Source organism: Scatophagus argus, chromosome 17 (genome assembly GCF_020382885.2).
Source record: "Scatophagus argus isolate fScaArg1 chromosome 17, fScaArg1.pri, whole genome shotgun sequence".
Lineage (NCBI taxonomy): Eukaryota > Metazoa > Chordata > Actinopteri > Scatophagidae > Scatophagus > Scatophagus argus.
The window spans coordinates 10,020,595-10,035,747 of NC_058509.1; the positions used below are offsets into that span (position 1 = coordinate 10,020,595).

General features: G+C 42.0%; 2 protein-coding genes across 3 annotated transcripts in view; both read right to left on the reverse strand.

The window, feature by feature from the left end:
• Window positions 1-4,470, reverse strand: part of atxn1a (ataxin 1a) — an 88,133-nt gene extending 83,663 nt beyond the window's left edge. For both annotated transcript variants that reach the window (XM_046418348.1, XM_046418347.1), the window contains exon 1: window positions 4,301-4,470. The gene's annotated coding sequence lies outside the window, so the exon portion shown is untranslated. The remainder of the gene's footprint in view (window positions 1-4,300) is intronic.
• A 5,642-nt stretch (window positions 4,471-10,112) lies between these two features.
• fam8a1a (family with sequence similarity 8 member A1a) lies at window positions 10,113-13,375 on the reverse strand. Its single transcript, XM_046418460.1, has 5 exons — window positions 12,653-13,375; window positions 12,175-12,295; window positions 11,782-11,905; window positions 10,839-10,978; window positions 10,113-10,511 (listed from the first exon to the last, which is right to left on the reverse strand). Exons 1-5 carry the CDS (start codon window positions 13,071-13,073, stop codon window positions 10,367-10,369), a joined length of 951 nt encoding a protein of 316 aa, XP_046274416.1. The 5' UTR covers window positions 13,074-13,375; the 3' UTR covers window positions 10,113-10,366.
• Between the last annotated feature and the right edge of the window lie 1,778 nt (window positions 13,376-15,153).

Below are 15,153 nucleotides of genomic sequence, written 5' to 3' on the forward strand. Positions count from 1 at the left end.
TGTAGTTTTTGCTGCATAAGGTGTCAGCTTTTCATTAAATGTGATGCCTGTGTGCCAACATTCACCCTCCCAAAAAAGCAAAAATACCAGCCTCTCATGTATCATAAATGAGGATGGTTCCTCAGCCATCTTTTCTGGCATAATAAGGGCAGAAAAAATGTCTGTTATGACCAAACCACTATACTCCTACAAACCAGCAACTTTAATTATTGACCAGGAAGGGGAGGCTCTCTAACACACTTCTGTACACACACAAACACCCTAGCATATACACACCAAACACACGAACAGTGGTGAGTGATATCAGGACAGGCTTTTATAGTACACAGCCACCAATGCAGAGGTCAGAGAGGAGTCAGCTGGATAATGGATGAGCTTGAAAAAGGCAGCCAACAAAACTGTAGACCTCGCCTTACAAGCATGCCTGTCTGTCCGGACACCTGATTTTCCTTTCTGTGTTAGAGGAATAGAGTGCAAGTTTGAGGGGACATTTTATGCAGTCCAAGGGAGAGGGAGAGTGACAGAGACAGAAGTAAAGGAGGAAAGAAAGGAAGGTAGAGCATGATGTCCTTTTGACCTCTTTGAAAGTGTGCATGAGTGTGCATTGCAAAAATCCCCTTTATTGTAGTCCAGCATTAAACAGGGTTTGTCCCATTTCTTCCAAATATAATAAGCATGTGGACAGCATGGTGGCGCTGTGGTTAGTACTGTTGCCTCAAAGCAAGAGGGTTCCAGGTTCAAGTCCTGATCTGGGCCCTTCTGTTCAAAGTTTGCTTGTTCTCTCTGTGCCTGCGTGGGTTTTCTCCAGGTTCCCCCGGCTTCCTCCCACAGTGCCAAAAACATGCACGTTAGGTTAACCGGCTACTCTAAATTGTCCCTAGGTGTGAGTGTGTGTGATTGTCTGTTTTCGTGTGTCAGTCCTGTGATTGACTGGCGACCGGTCCAGAGTGTGCCCTGCCTCTCGTCGAGAGTCAGCTTCCTCACAAAATCTAATTCAAAGACAAATACTCAGTAGATTCAGCGATAATGAAAACAAAGGTTAGAGCCCACATTATTGCACATGTTGTTAGAGGACAAGTGGAGTTGGGGGACAGCAGACTGGTGCATATGTCCTGTCTTACCACAAGCATTGATTACAATGCGTCGTAGACATCGATCGATACTGCTTCTGTGGCTTCACTCTCTGACCGCCATCATTAGCACCTTCCGCTGCCTCTCACCCTCCAAAGCCCTCCTGCCACCTTCCTCTCTCTCTGTTGTTGTCTTTCTTCTCACATCACTTCTTCATTCCCCTGCATGTTGAGGTTAATTTTGCCTCTTCACACCTCTTTCAGAGATATACGTTGGTACGCTTGAGGGCTGGACTTTTCCCCAGAGTGATACTTGGAGAACAAATAGGCTTTCACTGTTTCTGATAAGATCAATCTGAGGATCAGAACTTTGGCTTAGCTTAGTTTATTTAATGTTATGAGAGACATAATGTAGCATCACACACATCTGTCAATCTAAAGGACAGAGTATAATTCATATAGAGAATCCAGTCAAGTCCTGTACTTATGTTATTATTGCTGTGTTGCTTTTAAGAAAGTGAAGATATCTGAGTTGAGGCAACAAGGCAGCTGTATCAGTATAGCTACATTCACTTTGTACCTTGTAATGGTGGTCCAATTCACTACTAAGACTTGACAATGTGCTTTGCTAGTGAAGTATCTGACTGCAATGTAAACTTGTTGAAAGCTGCTATTTTATCTCCAATGTAATCTCCCGCACCCTTTCAGTCTACCATAAAAGTTATCTGACTGCTGTGTTCTTCAAGTGCATCTGCCAGGCCGGATCGTCTAGACGCTCAGTTTCAAAGGCCTTTTTAAAAACTCCAATCAATAAAGTTGCTGTCTCATCAACACACGCTGCTTCCTCAGACGCCGGGCCACAAGAGGGCCGATAACATTTTGTGAGTACAAACTCAGCAACATCACTAACTAATCTTTATCACAGTGTCTCTCCTCGTGCGAAGTCGTTGTCATAAGTGGAGCTCTCTCAGTGAGGGAGAGTCTCTGTATGAAGCTGCTGTGCGTGTTCTGAGTGTTTGTTTATGCTTGATGACAGTGAACCTCCATGTTTGCGTGAGATTATGTGTGCTTATGTGCTATCTGTGCATGGGGGAGTGTTTTACAGTAAATGTGGGAAAGTGTTTCAACTTACTTTTGGTGTGGTAATCGTTTCCCAAGGTTGTAAATGTGTGCACTTACTGGTTAATTTGAATGAAAAATGGACACAAGTAGCTACATTTACGGGGTGGTAATTATTTGCACGCAACATAAATCTTTGTGTCAGGCTCTGCTACAAATTGAGATCTGTAAGGTAAAACCTGCACTCATTAGTGGCTAAAGCTACTCTAACATAACAATTAACCAGAGGCTCATCTTACATCTAATAGAAACATTTACATTTTCCCACAGTTAATTTGTTTGCTTGATTGTTGATTTGTCCCTGGAGGAACGAATAAATAAAGTATAAATTATGTTCTCTAACAAAGATACTGAGTCAATTATTAAACTCACATGACATTTGTAGATTAATATTGATATATGCAAAGGTTTCAAAGACATATAAGAATAAACTGATTCAGAAAATTGAATTATTAGCCACTTTGGCAGTGTTGTTCTGCTCTCTTTTTCTCTTCAAAGTAACGTTAATCTTTATTTATAGATCAGTTCATCTGCTTCGTTCTCAGCTTTTTTCACTACTCAGACTCTTAAAAGTATACTAGCTGGAATTGTCTAACACATCTCGGGGTCATTATCTGGTTTCAGTTAGTGGTTTCAAGCTTTATTTGATTAAAGCTGAAAGTACAAAATACAGGCCTTACTTTGTCCTGTAAATGCTGCCATCGTTTCACGGAAACTAGCACTCACTGGCTTTCTACATAGCGTGAACATTTGAGTCATGTATTGCAGCTGATGATTACCTTTTCTCTGTGTGTGTGTGTGCGCGTGCGTGTGTGCGTGCGTGTGTGCGTGTGTGTTTGAGTGTGCTGAGGCATGCTACATGACTCACTTGTAGTAGAAACAGAGGGGTTTCCAAATACTGCCAAATATCTTTGGCAGTGAGTGTCCATGTTAAGTTCTTATGACTAAATTATCACATGTACGCAACTGGGACAAAGTCACATTTGGCCGCATAGTCAACATCCTTCTTGTGCAACAGCTGGTTATGGCTATGGATTGAGAAGTCTACTTTCTGTGTCCTGAATGACGTGTGACAAGAAATAAAGGAACAACAAAAGCCTAAACTCTGAGAGAGGACGGGAAGCCGGTCGTTAAGAGGAGTTACTATAGCATGCAGGAAAGGATAGACTGCTGTGCAAAGGGCAAAAAGGAAATTGCAAAATATAACAGAACATTTGTTAAGCACTGGGAGCTAAGAAAGAAGTGTCTGGTAGAAATTGGCTGGTAAAAGCAGCTATCATTGCTAAAGAGTAGAGGTCATTTAGAAATGTTCAGACACACACTGAAACAACTCTTTCATCAAGGACAACCCAAAAAACCTAAAAACTTTTATGTTTCACAATCACTATTAGCAGCTTTTTGGTAGCTGGTTTTATCGCCAGCTGCTATCCTTCACCTTCCTTTGTCAGATTTTAATCATGTTACCTGTTGAACAAGATGATAAGATAAATACGATTTAGCACACAACTGAGTAGTCAAGAGTGTATTTGCTCTCCATTCTATTAATACCAGACCTCCAATAGCTTACTGTGCAATAACATACGCTGTCAGTCAGCAGACCAGATTATGGCCCATCACATTGTTACACACAAACACACACACAAACTTGTACTGTATATTACTGTACATGAAGTGGGCCATTTGTGGTTATTTCAACACATGTGTATACACTTTATGACAGAATCAAACCAAAATGTTGTTTTTCACACCATGTTGCAGTGACATTAGATGGTTACTGGTTGCAGCTGGATAAAATAACAAGTCAGCCACAATTCACCGTTCATTCTTTTCACTTTCTGTTTGGATTCGCTTCTATGCACTTATTCTATGATCACATAACCCAAAACCAGGTAGTAATGCAGTGAAGTTCAGTGCAGTTGATTAGTTTGAACGCTTTTGAAATATTTTTGCATGAAAATCATTTCTGCAAAGTATGTATCATATCGTTATCCAACCCCACCACAGGCACACACACATCTACACATATGGGCATAAAGCACCTACACCAGCAGCTTCTCGAAGATTATTTTAGATCTGTGAGCCTGTGAGACTCACTGGCATACAGTACATACCTCCACCAGGGGGAACCAGGTGGTGGATCTGCCAAGGCCTCCACTGAGGAGGCACTAATCCTGTGTCACTGCTGGCTGTCGGTGCCTGGAGCCTGAAACTTCTGTGTGAAGCATGTAACCTGCTGCCGTGCATCAACACAGCCACACAGAGAACACAAACGCCCTTCACAGTCAGTCTGGTGTGTGAGCACAACCCAGTACTGTATGTTCAGTATGTACTCCGTCTCAAACACACACACACACACACACACACTGTAACGCCTTATTTGAACTTTACTTCCTACTTTGGATGAAAACGTACAGTATGTTCTCAGGCAGTACATATATACATACAGGTATATAAGGACAAATGTTTAGTATAATATGCTGTTCACAAGTGTGTAGGGGCAGACGTTAAAAAGAAAGAATAAAGAAGATACAGTAATGTGTGTAAATTCACAGGAGGGACAGGCACAGAGGGTGGGGCACATCATGGATGTTAGGCAACACAGAACAGCTGACAGTAATACTTTGTACACACGTACGCACACACACACACACACACACACACACACTGCACAACAAGACTACTGCTCTGTCATTGAGTGCTTACCACTTCCTGCTTCGCTCTACTCGTCTCCTCCCTCTATCCCCATATAGTATAGTACTACATGCTCTAGTTGACAGCTCATGCCGAGCCAGCACATTCCACATTATTACTACTTCAGATGTTTGTGACCCAGGAGCTTGCCGATTGGCTGGGCTGCCTCCGACACTGAGGCTATTGAGAACCAATGAACAGCCTGCTCTGGGGAGCGAGGAGACAGAGAGCGAATTCAAAGGGAACTCCCTCTGCTGGGTAATACAGAGAACGGCTGAGTTTGGACTGTCTGATAATGGAGTGTAATACAATATTCACATCCCAGAGGAGGTTACAGTTGTGTCCTATTTGCTCATACCAGTGATTAATGCGTTCATGGCCTAAGGTAGAAGGAATCAATTTTAGAAAACCCAGTGCATTTATTTTTTAAGAAAGTCCCCTCTTTTACTTACACACTAGGTCACTTGGTTGGCATCTTGGACCTCCAGACAGAGGTTACACAAAAGGCGCCGATCTCATCATCACATCATCAAAATGGCAACCCCTGAGTCCCTCCTCCATCTTGGGTGGGTGGCAGTAGTCTGAGGGTGCCACCTTCTCCGAGCTGAGACTGGTCTCCCTTGACACCGAGATGACTGACTGCAGTGGAGGCTGAATCTTGTCCATTTACTCAGACAGTGCTGACTTTCAATTTTCAATTACCCAAAATAGAAATACCACAAAAGTTATTAACTTCAAACTTTCTGCATAATCACTCAACAAGCTGGACTGCATGTGCATGGAACAAGATTTGTATATAACTCATCTCCTTCTATCTTGGGACTGGACTTATAAATCATCCCCTCCTATTACTATTAGCTCTGTTATATTTCCTCTCCTCTCCTTTTACCTTCCCAAGTCCATCTTCCTCTCCTCTCCTTCCCCCACATGCATTCCTCATTTACACACTCTCTCTCACTGTCCAGTTTTATCTGCAAGTCAGAGTGTGGCTCAGACCAGCCTGCCGCTCTGACGCTTGAGTAGACATAAGAAAACCGAGTAAATAAGGATCCGCCTCATAAATTTACACACTAAGTTTCATCAGCGACACACAAGTAATGTGCAACAGCTCAAGACACAAAAAAACCACAAAACCCACTGGCTCGAGCACAGAGTCGCATTGTTGCTGCTCCACAGCAGGCTTTTTAACCCTGCGTGGTCTGAGAGAGCATCCAAAGGCCGTGAGGGAGTTTCTGTGAGATATCTGAGGTGGAGCTTCTCTCCATAAAAAAAAAAATAAAAAACTCATGAAATATCAATCTACTGAGTCAGACGGAAAGTCCAGTGTGACAGGGTTGTAAAAGGTGAGTCACAGACGTGTTTCTGTGTGTTTGTTTGACTGGAAACTGGAATGTTGGACTTTAGCTGCTTTGAAGGCTAGAGATGTAACTCCAGGTGAATGATAACGTTTCTCTGTGACTGCTGAACGTGTAAAGAAGCAATCATCAGCTGTATCAGCTTCATAAGATGATAATATGTCAGTGTTGCGTTTACAGTCTCTCTCTGCTGCCCTCAAGTGGCCAGAAACTAAAGATGGCGGCAGGCAAGGACGCAGCCGCTCTTTGACTGGGTGCATTATGCTCATGTCGTTTGGGTTTGTAGCATGTTTAAGAATGTGGTGTCATATCAAATTTGTCTTTTTTGCGAACTTTGCGATGACAATAAAAATGATCTTATATTATCTTATCTTCAAATCAGTTAGTGCAGCTTTAACTTTTATATAAAAAAGACATCAAATTAGACTGACTGGTATCCACTGGAAAACTTACCCAAGCTAACATACGTTCAGTGCTCCAATTCCCATGAAACTGTTGTTGCTAAAGTCACATGTTACAGTATGCATACTGCTGTAAGTTCAAAAGCATTGTACTCAAGTTTCTCTTTGTGTCTGCCAGCGTGTTTGGATGGGTGTGTGTGTGTGTGTGTGCGTCTGTTTGTCTTTAGTGTGCGTGTCCATGTACTGTGTGTATGCCAACAGAGAGCAAACAGAGAAAGCTGAGCTGTGCAAGGCATCTCTTGTATAATAACTGAGAGCTTTAGCGAGGCTGGATGAATTTTAATAGAGTTCTGCGGGGTATTCCATCGCCTCTGGTCCCACAGCTCAAAGATCAGAAAGAATTTTCTAGCATGGTGTCCCTCAGCCTCTCATACTTACTCCCGCTTATTCTTTCTCTCTTTCTCCCTTTTCCTGCACTTCTCTTGCCATTTTGGGCTCCCCTTTTTCCAATCTTTTCCTTCCTCTTGGGCTTTTGTCTCTCTCTGTTAATCCCTTTCTGTGTCTCACACTTTCTGTTGGTTTCTCTCTCCCCTCTGTCTCCCTGTGAAATTTGTATTAGAGCCACTCGAGGCGTAATTATTGCTAAGCCTCTCTCAGTTCCCTGGCACTGAGAACAACTCATGACTCTCAGCATAAAAACTTGCTACTGAAGGACAAAATGCTGCGATGAACTTTTGAAATCATGCACAATGGCTGACAAAATGTTTGGATGATTTTTTTTTTTTTTCTGCGCGCAGAGATTATACAACAGAGGGCTAATTTTCTCACTGCCTCAAAGCCATTTAAGGACTTTATTTCTATTTTTTTTTAAGTCATATCTAAGTTCTACAAGCTCAAAATTTGTGGAAGCTGTTAAACATTTATAATTCAGACACTGCATTTACATAATGTTCTGCCACTCCTTGTTGCCATCAGACCACACATGTGGGTGCGGGTGCCAAGATGATCTACTGATCCCCTGAGAGCAGAGTTTGGAAGGAATTAGAAAAATGAGAAACGCAACGGAAATGTGATGATGAAGGCAACAAGATAAACAACAGCTGCCGTGACAGCAGCAACAATTCAAGAGAACTAAATTAAATGACTAAAGAAATACTTGATTGGTGGCTTTGATTTGTGTCTTTTGCTTCATGTATGTTCTTGCCGGAGTGAGAAAGTTGGCAAGAGACTGGTGATAATTACTAATTCATAAGGATTAATGGTTGCTATTTAAAAACCTACCATTCTGAGGAGAGCTGAATGAACGTTGTGTCTTCCTACTGGGACTGTAAGACAAAATATGCCCCTGGCTAATCTTACATGAACACAGCTCATAAAAATTCAGCTCCACAGCACTTTGGCACTGGAAATCAAAAACGTAGTTGGATTGAAGTTAGCTTGTGTTACCTAAAGGAACTGTCTCTGCTTGCTGAGTTATGACTGACTAGTGGGGCCCGGGGTATTGTCCCCAGGCCCACCCAGATGACTGTACCGTCACTGTAGTGATCAATAAGGCCCACGGTACAAAAAGTCCTTTGACGCTGTAGCAGCTTGTGCTCAGTGATTAGCAATGTAGCCTCGCAGCAAGAGGATCCTGGGTTGAGAAAGATCCAGAAACTTACTACATATATATATACATATGTATATATGTACTATGTACTGTGTTGAATATAGCAGTGAACTGTCCCAGCCCCAAAATACACAGTGGCTGCCCACTTCTACTACTTTTTATGAGATTTCATCTCACTATACTTTATACTGTACTATATATGCGAGAATAAACTTGATTTGATTATGAATAAAAGAGAGAAAGAGAAATCAGTCAGCTGTGTGTGGGTACAGTGTGTTCACATTATACCTGACAAGACACTAAAGGGCAGGAACTGTGAGGCAGCAAAGGACAGGAAGGCAGGTACTGCAGAAGTATGTTTTTGCAAGTCAGCATGTTGTTGATGATCATTTATCAGTTATGAAAACACAGACTGTCCATTTTACCACTCCACAAAGAGACATCTTTGAAAATAATGTGAGCATCCAATAACTACAGTCTGTTTCTATTTTGTGTATCTGGGCCACAGTATGTGCTGATCTCTGTTGCCCCCATGTGGCAACAAATATTATGGCAACTCATGCTAAAAAAAGTGCCTTCCCAAAAGTCCTTTGTATTTATCAATATGAAATTCTCTTTTCAACATGAAAAAAAGGCAAAACTGTAATCTTGGATTGTATATGAAAGATGTACAAACCATGAAGTCAACATGAACAGCACGCATTATTTCTACTGGAGATTTAATGACATCCTGATGGAGGAGTTTGGATGACTTGTCAATCTTTAAAGTTGAAAGTTGGTCTGAACTCAAGTTTAAAGGTAGTCATGTACTCACATTAAGGTGCACATCACGTGCCTGTTGTACCAGTGCGTGTAATGTCCTTTACGGGTCTTTAGGCAAAAACTAATCCCTATAATCCTGTATTTATATGGCACAGTAGCTCTATCTTCAGAGCCATGAGACAAAGAAAATTGTTTTCTTAATGTATTCTGAAATGCATTGGTATCAACCTAAATCAACCCTTTTTGCTATCCAAACTCTAAAACTGCCTTAAATTTGTCAAATAGGCAGCATGTTCCTCTCCAACAATTCTGATGATTTGCCTTAAACTGTTATTGAAATATTTGACCATATTTTTTAGCAATAAGTATTTAAAGGGTTAATATGGACTGCTAAACATGCATTTACATTATGTAAATAAATCAATTGTAATCTTTAATACCGGAAAAGTTTTACAGTGTGCTTAATTGGAAATCTGACATGAGCAGTGGCATTCAGTAAAGCAGTTTAGACAATCAGTAGTTCTTCGATGCAGTTGCCCTGATTCAAATGAATTACAAATCTGAAGACAGAAAATACAAACAGTGACAAACATGATGTCTGGTGTTTGAACCTCATACACAGGAAAGAAAAGTGAGTGTCACGTTCCACTGTGACAGAAAGATAGCAAAACAATATTTCTTAGGGGCACAGAATGGACACAAATAAACCTGGCGTTATTTTTGTTTTTTCAGTCTAACTGCTAAGAAAGAACTGCAGTGTTACAAAGTAAATCATTAGCAAACCAAACATGTCATCCATCATTATTGGTGAAGAAGAGAACAATGAACAAATAACCCTGCTATAACAGCTCCATGTTTAGAAACGTTATGTGATTATGACAAAACTAGAAGGCATCTTAGGGTCTATTCTGGCCACAGGGGGTCGCCAACGTTAGAAGTTTTCCAATCCTTCACAAAGAGGCTTTAGATTTGTAAAAATAAATAAACAATATATTATGACAAAGCACACAAATTGAGATTCACATCATATGAGCGAAAAGTCTTGTCACATCCCAAGAAACAGAACCCAACATATTTTGCGATTATCAAAAATCACAATACTTCAGAAGGTCTTCAGACAGCTTATTTAATCCAGTGGTTAAAAAAAAAATAAAATCAAAAGATGTGAACTTTTAATTCAAACGTACCATACATAATCCTGAAAGCATCCAATTTTTAAAGTGCAGTTTGAGTCCTTGTTTGATCCAATGAGGAGATGGTAAATGCTTGTTTCAGCGTTAGTTCATCTGTGACTGATTCGAATCTTCAGGACGCACATGATCCTGCCAAGTATACGAGAGTCTTCTGCTGGAGGAGAGGCTACCTGGCCCCTCTGCGCTGGACAACAATGGTCCCTGCCACAATGTCATACACAGTCCTGTTGTGCTGGAAGAAGAGGAGGGTGATGAAGACGGGAAAGAGGAAGGCGATGGAGAAGTTCTTATTGAGAGCCCGAACCGTAGAGCTGTGAAATTTAAGACAAAAGAGATTAAACAAAACATGATGTTAGACTGAGAAATCCCACACAGATTCTCTGCAGGTACTAGAGACTGTTCGAGGCATCGGTTTGTCATACAGACACCACAGTAGAGCCCAACTTGGATGATCAAATGATCATTTTAAAGAGCTAGACCAAGCAAGATATTTTACAATATCATCAAGGAAAGTGCATCCTGCTAAATGTTACACTCACAGCACACTCATCTGAAAACAGCCTATGAGCTCGTTAAAACTGATGCTATGTTACTTCTTCCCAATCAAAAAGTCATTCACGTAGTATGTGATCACTTACGCAGAGAGGGAAACATTGGATGCTGGGACTACAAGGACCCGGTTGGGTCGGACCAGAGTGGATGTGTCACACGTCACCACCCGCAGGCCAAGCAAGAACTTTCCCGGTGTGGCACCACCAGCACCCCAGATACAGATCGTCTGATTGGACAAAATGCATGAAGTGAATCACTTTATGCAAATGATTTGTTTCCTAATGTGAGACGCACATTTTTTTAAAACCCCTGTGGGCTCCCGGCCATTCATGCTAATAACATCTACTGCACAACAGGTAAGGGAAGAGATTGCAAATGATACCACACTGTTTACTGGAGTAAAGAGGAAAGAAATTAATTTTCAAGTCAGACAAACAAGGTCAAAAGCCCATAGGGAAGGAAACACGGCAGATGGCATTAGTGTGAGCAGAGGAGTCTGAATGTCCCAGTGCTGCTTCCCACCTGGGAGAACATACCACCGACGCATACGTCGAACAGGAGCCATGATACATGACTTAATCTCAGGCAACTATGAATGTAATGTTGCATCACTGTCCTCTGTGGGAAATGAGTGTCGTGTTGTAGAAGAGCTTCTCATTAAATAAGGCTACGTGGCACATCAGGTATAGAGTGGGAAAGGACAAATTGGGGAATGCTTTGAATATTTTAACTAGTAGTATTTTCCTTTAACAATGAATACAAATTTCATGTTAAAGTCATTTGAGTTGGGCCTTTCTGTTCAGCTGGGGAAAATCTGCTGGTAGCTTTAATTACCAAAACAGTCACTATAAAATATGATGAAGTGTAATATGTCTAATACTCAATTAAAAATGGCAATAAAGAGTTATGATGTTTTCATACTTCCTGACTGTGGACTTAAAGGATGGAACTAAATGTGTCAATGAAGCAATTTTCAATTAAAAAAACCCCACAGCATATTACATCCATATCACTAAAAATATGACTCACCTCATAGACGCACACAAGCACCCTGTAGACCAGAGCTACAGCCATCATCTTCTGTAGGTCCTCCATGGATGTATTCTCATCGATCTCCTCCACAATGAAGTGGGTGATAAATTTGGCAATGTCCCTTTAAAGAGGAAAAGAGTATGCCGGTGTGAGGACGGATCTGGGGAATGGTGAAATAGCTTGGCATTGAAGCAATGACGCAAAATCATGCAAATGTATTTTTGCATAACTGACCATCAGCCACACCACAGCCTGGTCAGGCTGTACTGGAAACAGAGTGCTTTTCAAATGGTTCATTTCAAAAATCTTAACGCTCAGTTTAGGCTTTGTTTATACGCTTTCTTGTTTTATGATCTGTTCAGTACAAAAGATCCCAACGGCGTCACTCACTTCATGCCACTCAGATGCATGATCCACAGCACGATGGTAGCCTTCACACAGAACAGAATGAAGAAGTCTACGGTCTCAGCCAGGAACCTCTGCAGAGGAGAGGGGATGGTGTACTCCCGCCCTGTGTGAGGCAGACGAAAACACAGATGTGCCGAGACTACAAACAAATTTATGTGTATATTATATCACGCATTCCTGCATTGTGTGTTGAATGTAAAACATGTCACACTGGGTCACTGATTAGCTGCTGTAGGTCTGCTGAGACCTGCCAGAGGTAAACAGCACTGAGAGAGACCTCTAAGCTTATAAGCTTGTTTCCAATGGGCCGTTTACTTAAGCCTGCTTCCCACCAGAAGACACATGACTGAGCTTATACAAAGCAAAGCCCACACGTTACTTTGGAGGGCATTTTGGTTAAGGATGAGGCAGGCCATGAACTGCTATCATAACAAAAGCCCACTGTCAAACTGAGCCGTACCTGCCTGAGGTGGATTCCCATTCAGCTGCCGGGCAGGCCGGGCATCGGTAGCTGGGGTCGTGGTGGCGGCTGAGCTCTGCTCGGTCTGGGCACCACCCGGATGAGGGGAGGATGCTGGGAAAGTGAGGGGATAGGGGTAGCTGTACCAGTTTGCCGTGTCAAAAGCCTGCTGCCCTCCACCGGAGGTCGAGACGGGTGTACCCGGTGTCTGAACGCTGGACCCCGGCGGAGGGAAGCTGCATGGTGGCGGGAAGGCTGACAGTGCCAACCAGCTCTGCCAGCTGGCATACCCCCAGTAATACTGCCACATCCACTGCTGCAACTTTATGCAATATTCCGCTGTTGCGGTGGTATGAGGCGGTTTTGCGTCACTCCCAGGGCCGTCACGACCGTTATCACTCGCCGTCGTCGTCGGAAACATGTCTGACCCGGTCCCCAGTCTTGCCTAATTTGACGTGATAATCTTTTCAAACGTCTTTAATATTTCCTTTGCTCCGTTCATTAGCTCTCCGTGGGTTACAGCAGCGCCAGCTAAGCTCAGTGGGTTTGTAAATACAGGGATTTCCGGGACCCCTCGACGTTAGGCGTTACTCTCCAGATTGGTGTCGTTGTGTTACATCCGTAATTCAAATTAAATAATAAAGTGTCCTCCAGAAAAACAATGTCTACCTCATATGCGTCGCGGATACCAGCAAAATTCCACCGTGTTGTGGAACTAGTTAATACCGGTCACCCCCGCTGTCATTAATGGTATGAGCTATTTAAAGGAGCTTCCTGTATTTTTTTTCTGCTATTCAACATCTCCGTAATCAGGCAGAAAAATTAACTTTCTCAGTGTAGCACGTAATAGCAAAAACCATTTACTGCATTATTAGTTAAAATAAATGAATCAATTAAATAACTTTATATCTTTCTTTTAAAATGAAGCTTATAAGTTCAATAACTAAGGATTTAAGTATTAGGCACCAAGCATTTTCCTTTTAAAAGTTGAAGCGAATAACTCTGTGCTCAGTCTCAAATATATATGACAAACCAATGTGGACACATGACTATACCACAGCACGGAGAGAAATGTCCATCTTTGTCCCTTCTCAAAGAACACAATCTTACAGCTGCACCACAAGAGAGCAGCAGAGGCCAGTTGATGCATATCGTACCATAGAAAGTATTATAATATTAATCTCATGCATGCAAAAAAAAAACAAAACAAAAAACATTCTAGTTGTATTTCATATTGTATCTTGTTTGCTTTAGGCAACATGCATAATATATTTTTATACACATCCACATGCAGTTTTAACCATAAAGTGGTGAGACGTGTGAGTTTTGGCCTTCAGCCACATTTCAGGATGCTTAACATCTGAGTTCAGTGACAAACTAGCAGGCTGTCACAAAGGCCGTCGGGTTCAAAAACTCAAAATATGTTAAAGCTGCTGTGGAAGCGGCTGACCAGTCAGCTGATGAACTATTATGTTTTGCACACACATTGTCTGACTCTTTTTCGTCATGTCCCTCTCTGCTTAGGACACCAATCATGCAGGAGTTGCTCACTCACGTCTCCCACTCTCTCCTCCATCCCACCTATTCTTTTACTTCTCTGTTTCTTTCTTCATCTAAGTCTTTCTCTCATTTTAGTCCCCCCACCTCTCTGATTACTAAAGGGGTTAGAGGGGGTTAGGGGGTTGTATTTGCTGACTGGGCTGGCCCAGCTCTGTGGGTTAGGTGTTAGGTCTGTCAGTTCAAAATGATTGTGCCTGGTCCAGTGAATGGAGCCAGTGAAGCGGACGCCAATCCGACCCCAATGAGCGTTATCCCTGTCGACAGAGGCCTTACGATGACTGTGCCTAAAAGTAATCAGGCCCAAATAAAAGCTGCATCCGACAAACGCTGACCCCCATAGAACCCAACAACCTGGTGGGATTAATGCTGTGGAGGTGTGTGTGTGTGTGTGTGTGTGTGTCTGGGAGAGGACTGAGCGAACAGGGGAGTTTGGATGAGGGGGTTACTGTAGTGGAAAGTAACCGAGTACATTCACTCAAGTACTGCAGCTTTGTTTTAAAGTAAGAGTCAGTATATTTATTTTGTGAGAGAACTTTGTTGCCATAAATCAGCTAATACTGTGGCTGCACCACTATACAATATCCATCTGTGTGACAGAATCACTGTTGCTTAATTGGATCACTGGATTCAGAGTCTTAAATAAAGCAAGTTTAGTTCTTCAACCTGCATTTGTACTCTCTGAAAAAGTATCTGCTGGCCTTTGTTAGAATGTGGAAAAAATAAAGGTTTGCAATAATAGCAAATAAGAGCAACAGCAGGTAAAAATTATTTACCAAATCACCAGAATGCCTTGCATACTGCCACATCAGAAGACTTCACAGTGTGTATTTTATAGGCTGAAGCCATAACTAATCTGTTCTATCTTTGCTCTTTTGAGTCAACACAGGTTAATAATACAGTGAACCCCTGTAGACGAGCCATCTTAGTCTGTGGAGCAACAT

Bases quoted from the DNA above. Each gene is read 5' to 3' on its own strand.
- fam8a1a (XM_046418460.1), bottom strand. From the start codon at position 13,073: ATGTTTCCGACGACGACGGCGAGTGATAACGGTCGTGACGGCCCTGGG. The intron at 12,296-12,652 runs GTACGGCTCAGT...TGCCTCACACAG, and splicing joins TGGGAATCCACCTCAGGCAG to GGCGGGAGTACACCATCCCC. The intron at 10,979-11,781 runs GTGAGTCATATT...TTGTCCAATCAG, and splicing joins TGCTTGTGTGCGTCTATGAG to ACGATCTGTATCTGGGGTGC.